The sequence below is a fragment of the Jaculus jaculus genome, chromosome 8, assembly GCF_020740685.1.
Source record: "Jaculus jaculus isolate mJacJac1 chromosome 8, mJacJac1.mat.Y.cur, whole genome shotgun sequence".
NCBI classification, from domain to species: Eukaryota; Metazoa; Chordata; class Mammalia; order Rodentia; family Dipodidae; genus Jaculus; species Jaculus jaculus.
Window position 1 is genome coordinate 47,970,755 of NC_059109.1, and position 14,528 is coordinate 47,985,282.

General features: G+C 37.5%; 1 protein-coding gene across 1 annotated transcript in view; it reads left to right on the plus strand.

Annotated features, from left to right (window-relative positions):
* Dcdc1 (doublecortin domain containing 1) overlaps nucleotides 1-14,528 on the plus strand; it is a 485,885-nt gene that overhangs the window by 20,810 nt on the left and 450,547 nt on the right. The window contains exon 4 of the mRNA XM_004660718.2: nucleotides 152-314. Within this exon, the coding sequence (XP_004660775.2) occupies nucleotides 152-314 (163 nt within the window). The remainder of the gene's footprint in view (nucleotides 1-151; nucleotides 315-14,528) is intronic.

Below are 14,528 nucleotides of genomic sequence, written 5' to 3' on the forward strand. Positions count from 1 at the left end.
ATTTACCCTTTATTTTCATATTTTTAGCTGCTAGAAAATAACTACTGTATTATTGCACTTGGCAAATGACCCAGTTGGCCTTGTCTTTTTGTCTTGTGGAAGTTTGTTGCTTTGTCATGGCTACTTTGCCTTACCTGTGATGCTCTTCCAGTTGCTGGAGGAATGCACTGAGAAGCTGTGTCTCAGTGCGGCTGCACGGAGAGTGTTCTTGGCAGATGGCAAGGAAGCCCTTAAGCCTGAAGACATACCCCGTGAAGCTCACGTTTATGTTTCCATGGGAGAGCCCTTTGTAGATCCATTCAAAGAAGTTAAAGGTAAAAAGGGGGAAAAAGTACCTTACCATTCACAATAAATTGCTTAAGGGGTGCAATTAAAAAATGATTTTCATCCTGTCTTTTTTGCATGGTTTAACAAAACTAATGTTTACGCATTTGCAGCTCAGTAAGAGGATAATGTGCTTAATGAAAGAAAAATCCACTGACAGCCACGTTTATTGCCCTTCATTAGCATTGGTGCTTAATTTAATATAGATCTGAATAGACATTAGGGAGCCTGCAGGAGGTTAAATGGTGAAAATATAATAAATTAATTCAGAGATTATTGAATTTACTGTTTAGTTTCTGTGACACTCAACAGACATAATTCATTAGACTTATTCTCTCAGAAAATAGTTGAAAGTTTCAAGTATCATCTATTCATTTACACTCTTGGTCTTTTTTCAGATGGCATTAACATAATCATGGAAGTGTAGCAAATAATGAACATATAATTCTTACATACACAATTCTTTTAATAACTTATTTCATAAAATGACTGCTATTGCTTGATCTTGTTATTTTACCTTTAAAGAGTATATGTACACATATATACATATAAGGTGACACGTTTTCAAGTCAGTTTTTTCCTACGTCCAATATTTTTAACATTTCAGAAATGTAAGGATTTCTTTTTAAATTAAAAAATACCATTGTCAGTGGGAAAGAATATATTTTAAGAAAGAAATAAAAGCATCAGTGTCTAAAAATATTTTCCAAGCATATTACACCTAGAGTTTGTTATAATGTGCTATATGTAAAAATCATGCTTAAATAACATAAATAAACTTTTTCATAAAAATTCAGTGTGTCTAAGTGCTGTGCTTCCCTTTGCTTTGTGGACCATATTAGTAATTTTTCTGCAACTCCTGTAAAGTTGGCAAATCAAAGGCAAGTCTGGGCAGTGAGTGCATAAGTAGAAGAAAACTAATTCTAGACTTCATTACAGATGAGGTAATGAAAATCCCTCTTGTATTAATGTGATTTATGAGATGATGCTAGAATTTGTCTCTTTGATAATAGGCGGTCATCAGAAAATAAGTAATTTCTTGTGTTCAATAGAAGTTCAAGATAATTTGGCCTTGTAAAGGAACTTGTTGCTATATTATACAGTTAAAAAAGTCTCTGTGTAGGTATGGACCCATATAATTTTAAATTTTGCTTTAACTTTAAAAGATAGTTGCTTCATTTTGTATTCATGAAATCATTGCTTATGTAAAACATGACTCTTAATAGGCAAACATGTCTATGACCTTTTCAATTTTAGAGATTTATGTATTATGGCTTCACAAAATTCCTGATTATTTTTGTTAATAGAAATGTTTGCCATCCAGTGAACAATGGTGTCATAAAAGAGTCACATAAAAACTAAGAAGAAAATTTCTTAGTCATGTAAGCCTGAAGTAATAATGTCACACTCTTAACTAAGCTTGGTGGGTGATTTTTTTTTAATGTACAGATTAATTTCCTCCTCCTTTCATTTTCCATTTTCTCCTTTTGGTAAAGCCAAGTCCAGAACAAAACAACTTCTCTGCTTTGTTTGTGTCTCTGGCTGTGTTTCCCTGTGACATGCACTGCTGTTCTTCTAGCTTCAATATTTTGGCACACACTCCTGAAAATTTCACACCATCTCTTGCTGGATCAGCAAGCTTAACCCACCAAAATCTGGTGTTGTGCAATGGCTTTTGACTGATAATCAATCTTTGTGCTGCTCGACAGTTGTTGCTGGGACACGGAGTAGAGCAGGTGGCAGATGTGTCTTGCCTTCTGAGAAAAGAAATTGTAGGTGAGCTTGGACACAGACTAGCATATCACATGTCCACTAAAAAGACTTAGGATAAGTATAATGGGGAAGAGCCACCATCTAAATTATCCTCGTAGATAAGCCAAGCACCGATATTTTGTTTCACTTAAAATGTTAAGAATGTTAATGTAAATACATACATATGAGAGGTAATATTTAACTAGATGTGGGTGATATGTCCATATATTGCCACTTGTGCACATAAACTTTTTCAAATTATCTGAATATGATTAAAGATTATCTTTTAAGCATGTGTTCTATAGAAAAATCAATAATTTGCGAATCTGTCACAAGTGTACTACAAAAATAAAACATTTAGAGAAACTTTGAAGACCTTATATAAATTTAGAGTGGGTATCATCAGAAGTAGGTAATTGAACTTACAAGAAGTATACAGGAGAAAAACTACTGTCAAGATTTGGTTTTACTACTGTACTTTTGTATATCATCATGAGTTTTTATATACAATCAGCTCAAACGCATTAGAGTCAGTAACTTGTTTTTATTTATTGATTTCTACTCATATTATTTATTAGAGCCTACTATGTTCCAGTAATCAGCCAGAATAGAGGCAGATGAAAGCAGGTCCTCTGAAGTCTGATATTTTAAATCATTCTTTCCTCCCTGATTTAAAGTTACTCAATTCATTGAAAACTTAAATCAACAAACAATTTCTTGAGTACTTACTATGTGTTTAACCATGGCATATGGAGAAAAGTCTTGGCATTACAAAAGCTTCAATTGGGTCAATAAATTATGAAACCTTAATACTGAGAACATTATTCAACAATGTAAATCAAATGGATTCCTCCAAAAGAAAACAGTAGGGCCAAATAAGACAGTGTGATGTTTTATAATTATATTTTCTTGCTTTATTGGTTTTTCTTATTAAATTTTCAAAAATTGGTATAGACTGTAAAAATTGTCTGCTTTTGGCAAATAATCCCAGATTTATAAAGAAGAAAGCATCCAGAAATCTCTGATTATTTAAACTATTTTGCTATTTCCATTGAGCATCACTGTTGACAACCAGTGGCACTGAGTTTAATAGAAAACCAGAGAGCTATTCATCACAGGCTGTGGAACACAGTGCCTTCATTTAGAGGTCAGGCCAAGGTCAAGACTGACATGAAGCATTCTCTGTTAAAATGCAATGTTAGAGTAATTCTTACACTATGAAGCTGAATACCTACTCAGGAAGATTAATTATATATGGAAAATACCAGGAAATAGGAAAATTTTATATAAACACTATTGATGATATGTCTTATTAGGTTGTATAATTCTGCCATCTGAGGGTTCAAATGCATTAATGATTTTGTTGGAGCTGTAAAGATGTAGCTAATGGATTGTTAGAAAAGGTTGTTATAAAGTTTTCAGATTTGTGACTACATGGTTTAGATTTCATTCATTTCCTCAAAGCTTCTGCTTAAGGTGTTGCAGTGAAAATATTCTTGGATCAGATCCATGTGGTTTATTAAGAGTTCTGCTGCTTGAACCACCAGAAGCTATTACCCATGCAAACAGCATAAGGAATGGTTGGTTTTGTGCCCTGTGATTGCTTAAGTATCTTGAAGATGAGGGGAAAACTACTTAGAACCTTAAATCACTGGTTCAAGTTCTACCATACAAAACTCTGATTGTCTTTAAATATTTTTATTTTTATATTCCCATTGTTTTATCTAACTTTCTCTATTATTTGGCTTGCAGTTATCATTTATTGTGATTTATTTCCACTCTGACTGCTAATCAGAAGTGTACTAAGTATTATGAATAAGATATTACATATCTTACATGCTATTTTGGAAGATGTAGTCACACACACACAAAATCAACCATAAAAGGAGTTCTCAAGACTTCACCTAAGATCTAAATTTAAACCTAGAGAATTTCTGTTAACTGCCATGTGATCTGCAAAGTGAAATAATTTGCTGTGACAGGTTTTGATTGACAAGAATATGTGTGAGCATATTTAAAACAGGCCATCTTTTCATGTAGAAGTAAATGTCAGTGAAATGACAGATTCTCATCATTTTAATTATTGATGATTTGGAAATATTTCAATCCCATGACACACAAGACACATTATAAATAGCAGTATAACACTTTTTTCATATCTGTGTCAATAATGAAATGTTCTGTCATATTTTGTTTTTCAAAAATGCATTAGTTTAATGAACCTGGATTCATGCATTATATTGTTTCATTATATGTCTAGGGAGTTTGACACCAATGCCTGCTTTATCCTGCTAAAGCTAATACTGGGCTTTGTAACTCCCACCTACAGGGCAACCGTGACTTAATTCAGTCAGCCACAGGAGTTAGGATTGGCTTTCTCAAATTCCTTGTATTGCTTTGTTTGAATAGTATATGTATTAGGTGAAATTATTATTCCATTTTATTTCCTACTTAGCTGGGTATACTCAAAAATAGGAAAATGGCTTTGCAGAAAGAAAAAATTCTTCTATTTTTACAAGTAAAGGTGCAACTATATACATATATTTCTTTTTTGTTTTTCTGACATAGGATCTCACTCTCTAGCCCAGGATGACCTGGAGTCAGGGTGACCTTGAACTCACAGCAATCCACCTACCTCTGCCTCCCAAGTGCTGGGACTAAAGGCCTGTGCCACCATGACTGGCTGCACATATATTTCATACATTTTCCTATTGCAAAATCTTTAAACTTAATATGTATATAGAGTGTCCTTGCTGATTAAATAGCTCTGGATTTGGATTCAGTTTCAAAAAATAAGTGAACAAAAGTTCTGGCTATTGGAAAACCCTAGAGTATGTATGCATATATCTGGTAGCATATTGTCAAATATCAAATTATTGAAAAACACCTAAATTCATTATATAATCATGAGATGTCAAATTGCATGCATACACAGAAACTACACTTAGGTAATAAGGATGGCTACAAGTCTATTCCTGTACTCAGTGACTGAACCTGAATGACTGAATGGTTCCCATATGAGAAAGAAGTAGCCAGGTCTATGCCATAAGTATATTGTCTTCACTCTTTATTACCCCTTAGTTAGTGCTACAGATCCCTAGTATCTTATCTGTGTTTACAGAATTGAAGGCCGTTGAAGTCCTCACATTTTTTTATAACTCACATAGGTGCTCAACCTTATTTAGTATAAGTGATCAAGTGTATTATAGGAAAATAATTCATTTGATTATGGGCTGCCACCCTGGTCTTTTCTGAATTATATAATATATGATATGTACGCCATCATGGGATAAGTATCAAATTGACTTTTTTAAATCCAAAAATTTCTAGAGATGAAATACACTTAACCTAAAACATTTAGGTGATAGCATTCTGTCAGCTACAAAGAAATCTTATAAAGTTAATTTTATTTAGGATATCATTAACTCAGAAGCATTAATAATATCATCTTTATCACTTCAGATATGTAGCATGGATGATCATGGACTGAGAGACCACTTTCCCCAATTAGAGTTAAGAATGTGGGGCTGGAGGGATGGCTTAGCAGTTAAGGTGCTTGCCTGCAAAACCAAAGGACCAGGTTTGATTCCCTAGGACCCACATAAACCAGATGCACAAGGGGGCACATGCATCTGGAATTTGTTTGCAGTGGCTGGAGGTTTTGGCATGCACATTCTCTCTCTCTCTCTCCCTCTTTCTCTGTCAAATAAATAAATAAAATATTTTTAAAAAAAGAATGTGTTTGGGAGTCAAAAAGGCCCCCATCAAACCGATATGTTTCATTGTCTTTAAAGGTAGAAGGAAAAATAACTATGAGTTAAAGGGGACCATTGCTTACTTCATTTGTCTATTCAACATATACTTTTTGGGTCTCTACAGTGTCCCACATGCTGATCCAAGGCTTAAGGATCTAATGTAAATAAGACAGAAGTTCTAATAAAGGGAAAGGAACTAGATAATGTTTACTATGAAGGAAATAAAAATGTGATATGATAAAATTAAATAACTTCATGGAAACAAAAGAAGCACAAAACACCTTTGTAATAAATAACCTTCTGCCGGGCATGGTGGCACACACCTTTAATCCTAGCACTTGGGAAGCAGAGGTAAGAGGATTGCTGTGAGTTTGAGGCCATCCTGAGACTCCATAGTGAATTCCTGGTCAGCCTGGGCTAGTGAGAACCTACCTCGAAAAACCAAAAATAAATAAATAAATAAATAAATAAATAAATAAATAACCTTCAAATATTTTTTAAAATATTTTATTTATTGATTTATTTGGTAGAGAAAAAGGGAGGGAGAATGGACGCACCAGGGCCTCCAGCCACTGCAGATGAACCCAGATGCTTGCGCCCCCTTGTGCATCTGGCTATCGTGGGTCCTGGGGAATTAAACCAAGGTCCTTTGGCTTTGCAGGCAAATGCTATAACTGCTAAGCCATCCCTCCAGCCCACCTTCAAATCCTTTTGACAGTTACCTTTTCTTAATCTCTTTGCCACTTTCCCTGAGAATTCATTTATATATTTGATAGCTACCCTTCCAGAATGGATTGACATTCAAACTGAATAGTTTTGAAGCTTTCAGACATCTTGTAGTAGAGTTCTGAGACACACGTTGTTGTTTAATGGGGAGAGGGGAGAGAAACTACACTTGTAGTCAGCTAAGCTTTTGTATGATTCTAGCCCCTACCTTGTGACCATAGACAATTTGGTTTGGTACTTATCTGTAAATAAAGGTTATAATACCTTCACCAATTCCTGGATGATGTCTTATTTTTCTTCTTTGTTTATGAACTTCCTAGTTAATTTAAAATTATTAAAAGTTTTTTCTAAAAGGGTATTTTTCTAATTAAAGTAAGTTGTTTGAAAGCTGGGTGTAGTGGTGCATGCCTTTAATCCCAGCACTTGGGAGGCAGAGGTAGGAGGATCACTGAGAGTTCGAGGCCACCCTGAGAGTACATAGTTAATTCCAGGTCAGCCTGGACCAGAGTGAGACCCTACCTCGAAAAAAAACAAAACAAAAAAAAGCTGTTTGAGAGTGAAATATCTATACTACCCTTGTCTAAATTTAAAATGTAGAATAACACTTTCATAAGTACATCTAAGATTCCAAGGCTATTATTAACCAGAGGCTTTTGTCCACTCCCAGTTTCTCAGAAGAGTTGGGTATGTTTAGGAAAACAACACCAGTAATTTTGTTTATACTTGCTAGATCATTGCTAGAAAAGCAAATTACACCGTGAACTTGGGCAAGTCACTTAATCTCTTTAAGCCCAAGATCCCTCATCCAAAAATTGAGCATAAGGGGCCAGAACCCACATCATTATGAGAAGTAAATAGATGATGAGTGTGGAAATCTGTCATGTGGCAGGTATTGAAAATACTGCCTCCTGCTCTTCACCTGGCTTCTTTTGCTCTATTCATATATATTTCCCGAGGTAGGGTTTCACTGTAGCTCAGGCTGACCTGGAATTCACTATGTAGTCTCAGGGTGGTCTTGAACTCATGGCAATCCTCCTACCTCTGCCTCCACAGTGCTGGGATTAAAGGCATGTGCCACCATGCCCGGCTTTTGCTCCAATCTTTAGTAATCTTGTTTTTATAAATTTTTCATACGTCTTGTCACAAGTACCTAATTTTACTGTTAAATGTATTTGACATGTCTGAGATCTTGAAATAAATATAACCAAAATGAAATATCTATTGAGCAGTTGTGTATATGGTATTATATGGGGCTCTAAGTTTGAAGTTTTGAAGTTTCACTTACCTAAGATAAGCGTGAAATCAGGGCTGGAGAGATGGCTTAGCGGTTAAGCGCTTGCCTGTGACAGCTAAGGACCCCGGTTTGAGGCTTGATTCCCCAGGACCTACGTTAGCCAGATGCATAAGGGGGTGCACGTGTCTGGAGTTCGTTTGCAGTGGCTGGAAGCCCTGGCGTGCCCATTCTCTCTCTCTGTCTCTCTCTCTCTGCCTCTTTCTCTCTCTGTCTGTAGCTCTCAAATAAATAAATAAAATAAACAAAAAAATTTTTTAAGAGTGAAAATCAAGGCCTCTTATAAAAAGAGATGCTAATGGCTTTATTTAAAAACAAAAACCATTTATAATCCTTAAATTTCAGGGACCATAACTTATTTAAACAAAAGTTCATGGAAAAGTTCAGGGAAAGAGTGATAACATTTTGATTGGCACAGTAGATAGGATGTTTATAATTTTAATCAAATTTAAATTGAATACATACCTCAAGTGATATGTCAGACTAGTGTTACTGAGTTAAAATCTAGTGACAACCACTGTCATTATCAGTTAAATAAAGCCATCATGCCTATAGCAATAAATGATGACACTTAAGAACATGCAGAAACAAAGAGCTCAAGTAGAGAAAAGGGAGTGACTAGAAACTCAGTTGAATGAAGGAATGTGACCTGGATTTAATCTATTTACCAAACATAGAAGCAATTGTGTCTTGGGCAGATGATATAATTGAATATAGCAGTATGTTTTCTTACTGTCAGGCCATTTATATTTTATCAGCTCATCTTTTCCTCACGTGATGTGCTTGTTCATATTTAATGTCATTATGTGCACCTACTGCACAGCCCCAGAAATGATGTGTTTTCAAGTTTATTATCCACAACAGGAGAAATGTGTATATGTAAGACTTTATAAGGTTGTTGACATGGGGTTGCAAGTTTGCTGTTTCTATCTAGTTACAAAACAGGGCAGATTCTTTTGCCTGTTACATGAAAAATGGAAAATTATAATGTAGGGACCATGTAGAGTTTCTTTATTTTTATGATAGGCATTGCATGAGTTAAGGAAATGTAATTATTAGCATGGACATTTAATACAGAATACAATTTCTCTTTTCATAATTTGCTTAAAATTAAAACCAGGAAAACAGGTTGTGGATTCCTCAAAATGAAGTGGAATACATGCTTTAGGAGATAAGTTTCTGAGTGATCGTAATAATTTCCAGCCCCTAACAGCTGAGACACGACCCTTTGGAGAAGTGTTTTCCAAGGTGATGATCCCCACTAGAGTCTGGTCATCCCTCTCATCTTTACCATGTTGGATTTTAACTTTCTAGCGATTTGAGGTAGGATCTCTCTGTAGCCCATGCTGACCTGGAATTCACTATATAGTCTCAGAGTGGCCTTGAACTCACAGTGATCCTTTACCTCTGCCTCACAAGTACTGGAATTAAAGGCATGTGCCACCAAGCTTGACAGATTTTAACGTTCTGGGAAGAAGTGTGTCTGAAGGTCTGAGGAAAAGAGCCAGACACTTACAGCTGTGATTGCTTTGGAAGACACAAAGCGTTACTAGCAAATTTAGTGGGAGGGATGAAAATGATAAGCTGGGATGAAGGACCATTTCTTTGGCTGCTGGGTGTGTAGGGCAGACTGCTGAGAGCATGGTTGATTAAAGAACAACCCAAGCTGGGCTTGATGGGACAAATTTTTAATCCCAGCACTTGGGAATTGAGAATCTAAAGCTAGGTTGGGGCTATTCATGAAATCTTGTCTCAAAAGAAGGAAGAAAAAGATCAGTTCAAAGGGAGCTAATGTTCCTAATGTTGAAAGTCGGGCTTGTGAGAGCATGGCATTTGGCTCTCTCAAGGGTAGTTCGTTCTTGGAAGAATACAATCCCATTACATTCTCCATGTCCCCCTTTGTATGTATCATAATTGTGGCCATCAAATTTTAATTGTTAGTGAAATGTTTGCCATTGTCCCTGGACCAAGTTTGCCTAAGGCAGAATCCATGACTGCCTTGTTCTTTACCATTTTCTGGTGCAGGACCTGGGCAAACATAACAGATGTACATTGTTGTTCAGTGGTTGTGTAAAGGACCAAATGGAATAAATCTTGGTGAGCTATCTATATTCCTATGAAGAGGGAAGGAAGACTCCCCTGTTTGGCTGTATACATTGGGAAGACATTTGGGAGAAAGGTATCAACATATTCCCTGCCCCCAATACATATATAATAGATTTGTGAATGTTCCCATTTGACAGGGAACCTGACTATTCCCACTCCAAAATAATTACTGCAGAGAGGCTAATAATACTTATATTAAACGGACCAGATGATAGTCAGGAGTGGACTAAATGATTCTCCAAATCTGGGACTGAAGCTTTCAGTTTTCAAGAAATAGGTGCACTTTCTTGGCTATACTGTTGCCTGAGCCTTCTGTTATGGTGGGAGGATGGGCATAGGGAGTCACTAAGCATCACTGAACACTTCTGTTAAGTTCCCTCCTAGCACTGTATATAGCATCGATATTTTTCAACTGTTACTGAGAGTAAAGAATTCAGGAAAAGGAGATGTTATGATCTTTGGGAAGCATACTGCTCACAGCTGAGTGACCTGTGGCAATCGACTCACCCTTTTCTAATGCCAGCCCTGGGAAGCTAGAAGAGGAGCGCAGGGACGGACAGGGTGGTGTGCTGATTCTTATCAAGGTACCAGATAGGCACAGTCTGAGGAGCTGGCAGGTTTAGGATATTTGGAATTAATAAACTTAATGAAAACCAGAAATTTTGGAAGTTTTTTTTTGCAATAGTTTTTGTGTCTTCCTGGATATTGAAAAGTAGATTTGGATACCATTAAAGTTCTTGCTTTAATACTTAGCCTGGTCCCCTGTCTCCTATGCCCTATAGCCCCCTCAATGTTTGCTTACTGCTCAGTGCATGCATGCACTCCCGCCTCTCATAGTAAGTACCCTCTTCCTCAGCAAGGCTAAAGCCTTCTCATGTCTTTGCTGAGCGTCACCAGGCTCTCTGTTCTTATTTTCTTTTCTTCACCCTGGATTTAATTATGATGACCCTCACCATTAGCTTTCTTTTGAAATTTATTTTTATTTTTACTTATTTATTTGAGAGAGACAGACAGAGAGGGAGAAGGAGGGGGGGAGAGAAAGAGAGAGAGAATGGGCGAGCCAGGGCTTCCAGCCACTACAAACGAACTCCAGACGCGTGTGCCCCCTTGTGCATCTGGCTAACATGGGTCCTGAGGAACTGAGCCTCGTACCAGGATCCTTAGGCTTCACAGGCAAGCACTTAGCTGCTAAGCCATCTCTCCAGCCAACCATTAGCTTTCTTAGCACATTTCTTGACATAAAGTCATATGTCTCCCAGAGCTATGATATAAAATAGTCACCCTATGTTATAAATAGGGTTTTATGCCACTTCAGTGAATTCTTATATGGGTATCCACAGCCCACATTGTTAAAAATGCCTCCCTGCTCTCCTTTCTCTTTCTCTTCCTTCTTTCTTTTCTTCTTTTCTTCCTTCCTTTTTGTGTGTATATACTAGGTGGTGTGTGTGTGTGTGTTTATGTGTGTGTGTGTGTGTGTGTGTATGGCATATACATGTGTGTGTGTGTGTGTGCGCAGATATATGTGCACTATGCATAGCATGCTTGTGGAGACTAAGTAGGCTGTCAGAGGTCCCCTGCTGTCATTCTTCCACCTTATTTTTATGAGACAGAATCCCTTACTGAATCTATAGCCTGTTACTGCACCCCCCACCTCTAGTGTTAATGATATAACCATACCCAGCTTTTTATGTGGCTAATGGGGATGTAATCTAAGGTCCTCATGCTTATGTAGCAAGCACTTTTACCCATGGAACCATCTCTTCCCAGCTTCTAATATATACTCAAGTCCCATCTCCTCACAGTTTCATTATCTTGTTGCAGGACTCAGCCTTCACCTCTACAGTCTCATCCTCCTGGTCTGTGCAACACATTTATTGTCTACTGAATATATTTCTCAAGTCCTGTCCTACAACCTTCTTCTCACTCTGAGCTCTGTAAGGTGCCGTTACTTTATGCTCCCTCCACAAGCATTTTGTCTCCCTTTTTGTGTTTTCAGACCAAGAACTAACTCCCTGAGGCTTTCTGATTTGTGACCACAACAGGCAGTGCATGGAAGCTCCCAGTGTGTGTTCATTAACAGAACAGCTCTAGTAATATGGGTGCTGAGAGCAGGACTTTTAAAATTTCTTTTGTCTCCAAAGTTTCAGAGTCCGGTTTTCTAATAAATTCAATAAAGGCCATAATAATGGAATTGTTAATTTATTATGAGTGTAATGGTCTAATATTTTTTCAAACTATAGAGAAAGAAGAAGTCAATATATAGATAATAAAAATATTATCTAGGGCTGGAGAGATGGCTTAGCGGTTAAGTGCTTGCCTGTGACGCCTAAGGACCCTGGTTCGAGGCTCGATTCCCCAGGACCCACATTAGCCAGATGCACAAGTGTCTGGAGTTCCTCTGCAGTGGCTTGAAGCCCTGGTGCACCCATTCTCTGTCTGTCTTTATCTGCCTCTTTCTCTCTCTGTCTGTCACTCTCAAATAAATAAATAAATAAATAAATAAATAAAAATAAAAACCAAAAATAACATTAAAAAATTATCTAATATTGACCTAATGACTACCTAAGAAATCATGCCATGATCTGTATCTCATAAATATTCTACCAATATTTACTGAATATTGCTATGTCCACAAGGCTATATCTGGTGTTGGCTACGCACCATGAAACAAAGGCCCATTCTGTTTTACCCCCTATAATCATATTGTTTACTAGGTACCAGACATTAGAGGTACAAATGATCAAACATGTCAATGCCCTAGAGAGATGCTCAGTTTAGTTGGCACACTCACAATCATAGAAATTCAGGCAAACACCTTAGCCACAAAGCCATTAATCCAGTCCCCAAATCATAGAAATTCAATAAAATGAGGAATATATTTATGAAACCAGAGAGCCTAAAGTGGTCAAAGAAAGCTGTGGAAGATGGTACTGACTGGAGGCAGGCGATAGCCTAGCAAAGAGGACTCGGAGCAGCCTCACAAGGTTGGGCATGAGAAAAGCGCCTGAGGTGCCTTAATGTGTCTGCCGCCGCTGCTCCCCCAGTGGGGTTATCTCAGACTCTGCCGCTGCCCACGTTCTCAAGTGGAGGCTATTTTGACTTGTCCTGGCAATGTTTGTGGATGGGCTAACTGGAAAGGTATGATTGGGCACAGAGGGCAAAGAGAAAAAAGGAAAGCTGCCATACTTCCACAAGGCTCAGGAAAGACCCACAACAGAGAACAGAGCTATCAATGTTCGCTGAGGTTGAGAAACTTTCCCATACTGTGTGTTTGAGATATAAAGGTCTGTAATATAAACAGTTTGTTGTAAAGTCATTGTAGCAGACAGCTTCAGGTCACTGAGAGAAACTTCCAGACCAGACACAGTTATGGAGGAAGGGATTAATTGAAGATAGAGGGGAAGTTCCATAATGGCAGGAGAAGCTGGCCGGCTTTCACAGGTCTAAGCAGAGGGAGAAAAGCCACAAGCCAAAACCCCAAAACCCCAGGAACTTCAGGCAGAACTCAGACATTTTGCATATCTTTAGACTAGAATTCCACATCCACCACCATACCTTGGGGCTGGATCCTGGGATCCGCCCACTGACATCTTCTCCAGCCAGGTACCTGCAGATCTGAATTACAAGCTTTAAAAATCCTGAATATATGAAGCCATATATTTAAACTACCTCAGTAGTTTTGACTATAATAATAAAATTTACTTAGTAAAAGTTTCTGCTTTTTAGATGGTGCTAAAGAGTACATCTGTGGAATGTGGGAAATCCAACCATCTTAAGTTATTTGAAGTACTGGTCAGGCACTTGAGAAAATGTCCAGTGTCCTCAGTAGGTTCTGGAGTCATTCAGGCCTGGGACTCTTCTCTAACCCAAACATTCTTATACACTAGAGATCTAGTTGTTCAATTTCTCCTGGTCTTATTGTCCTCACTGATAAAATTTAGATGACAGCTTTTGTGAGGATAAAATAGGTTTGTGAGTTTTAAAGCACTTAATGTGTTTTTCCTATACAGATAACTTCTTGAGGAAGGTCATAAAAATTGAGCAGGCATGGTGGTGCCCAAATGTGGTCCCAGCACTTGTAGGCTGAGGCAAAAAGATTGTGAGGAGGATGCCAGAGTAAACTATATAACAAGACCATGTCTCAAAAAAATAGAAGGATAGTAATAACTTAACCAGCACTTATAAATTTCTTATTTGCTCATAAGTATTTTATCTATAGAAACTCAACTCATCCATGCTGCAAATAAGGTATTGTTCCCATTAAAAAAAATTCAAAACTAAAATGAGTAAGAGTGACTGCTTTTTACCTCAAGCTTTAGAGTTAGTAAGAAGTAAAGATCATATTTAAATGAAGGGGACCTGGCTTCAAGGCTCTTGCTCTTGACTAGTGAGCGATCCTGGCTGTCCAGTAAATTATTAATCCATTTAACCCTTCACTACCTCCATTTTATTGGACTGCATTAATATTTTTTCAAGTTCCCATAGTTTCGTGGGATGTTTACAAGTTTCAGATTGCTTGTGGTGGTGCATGTGAGTAACCTCAGCACATAGGAAACAGAGGCAGGAAGATCACT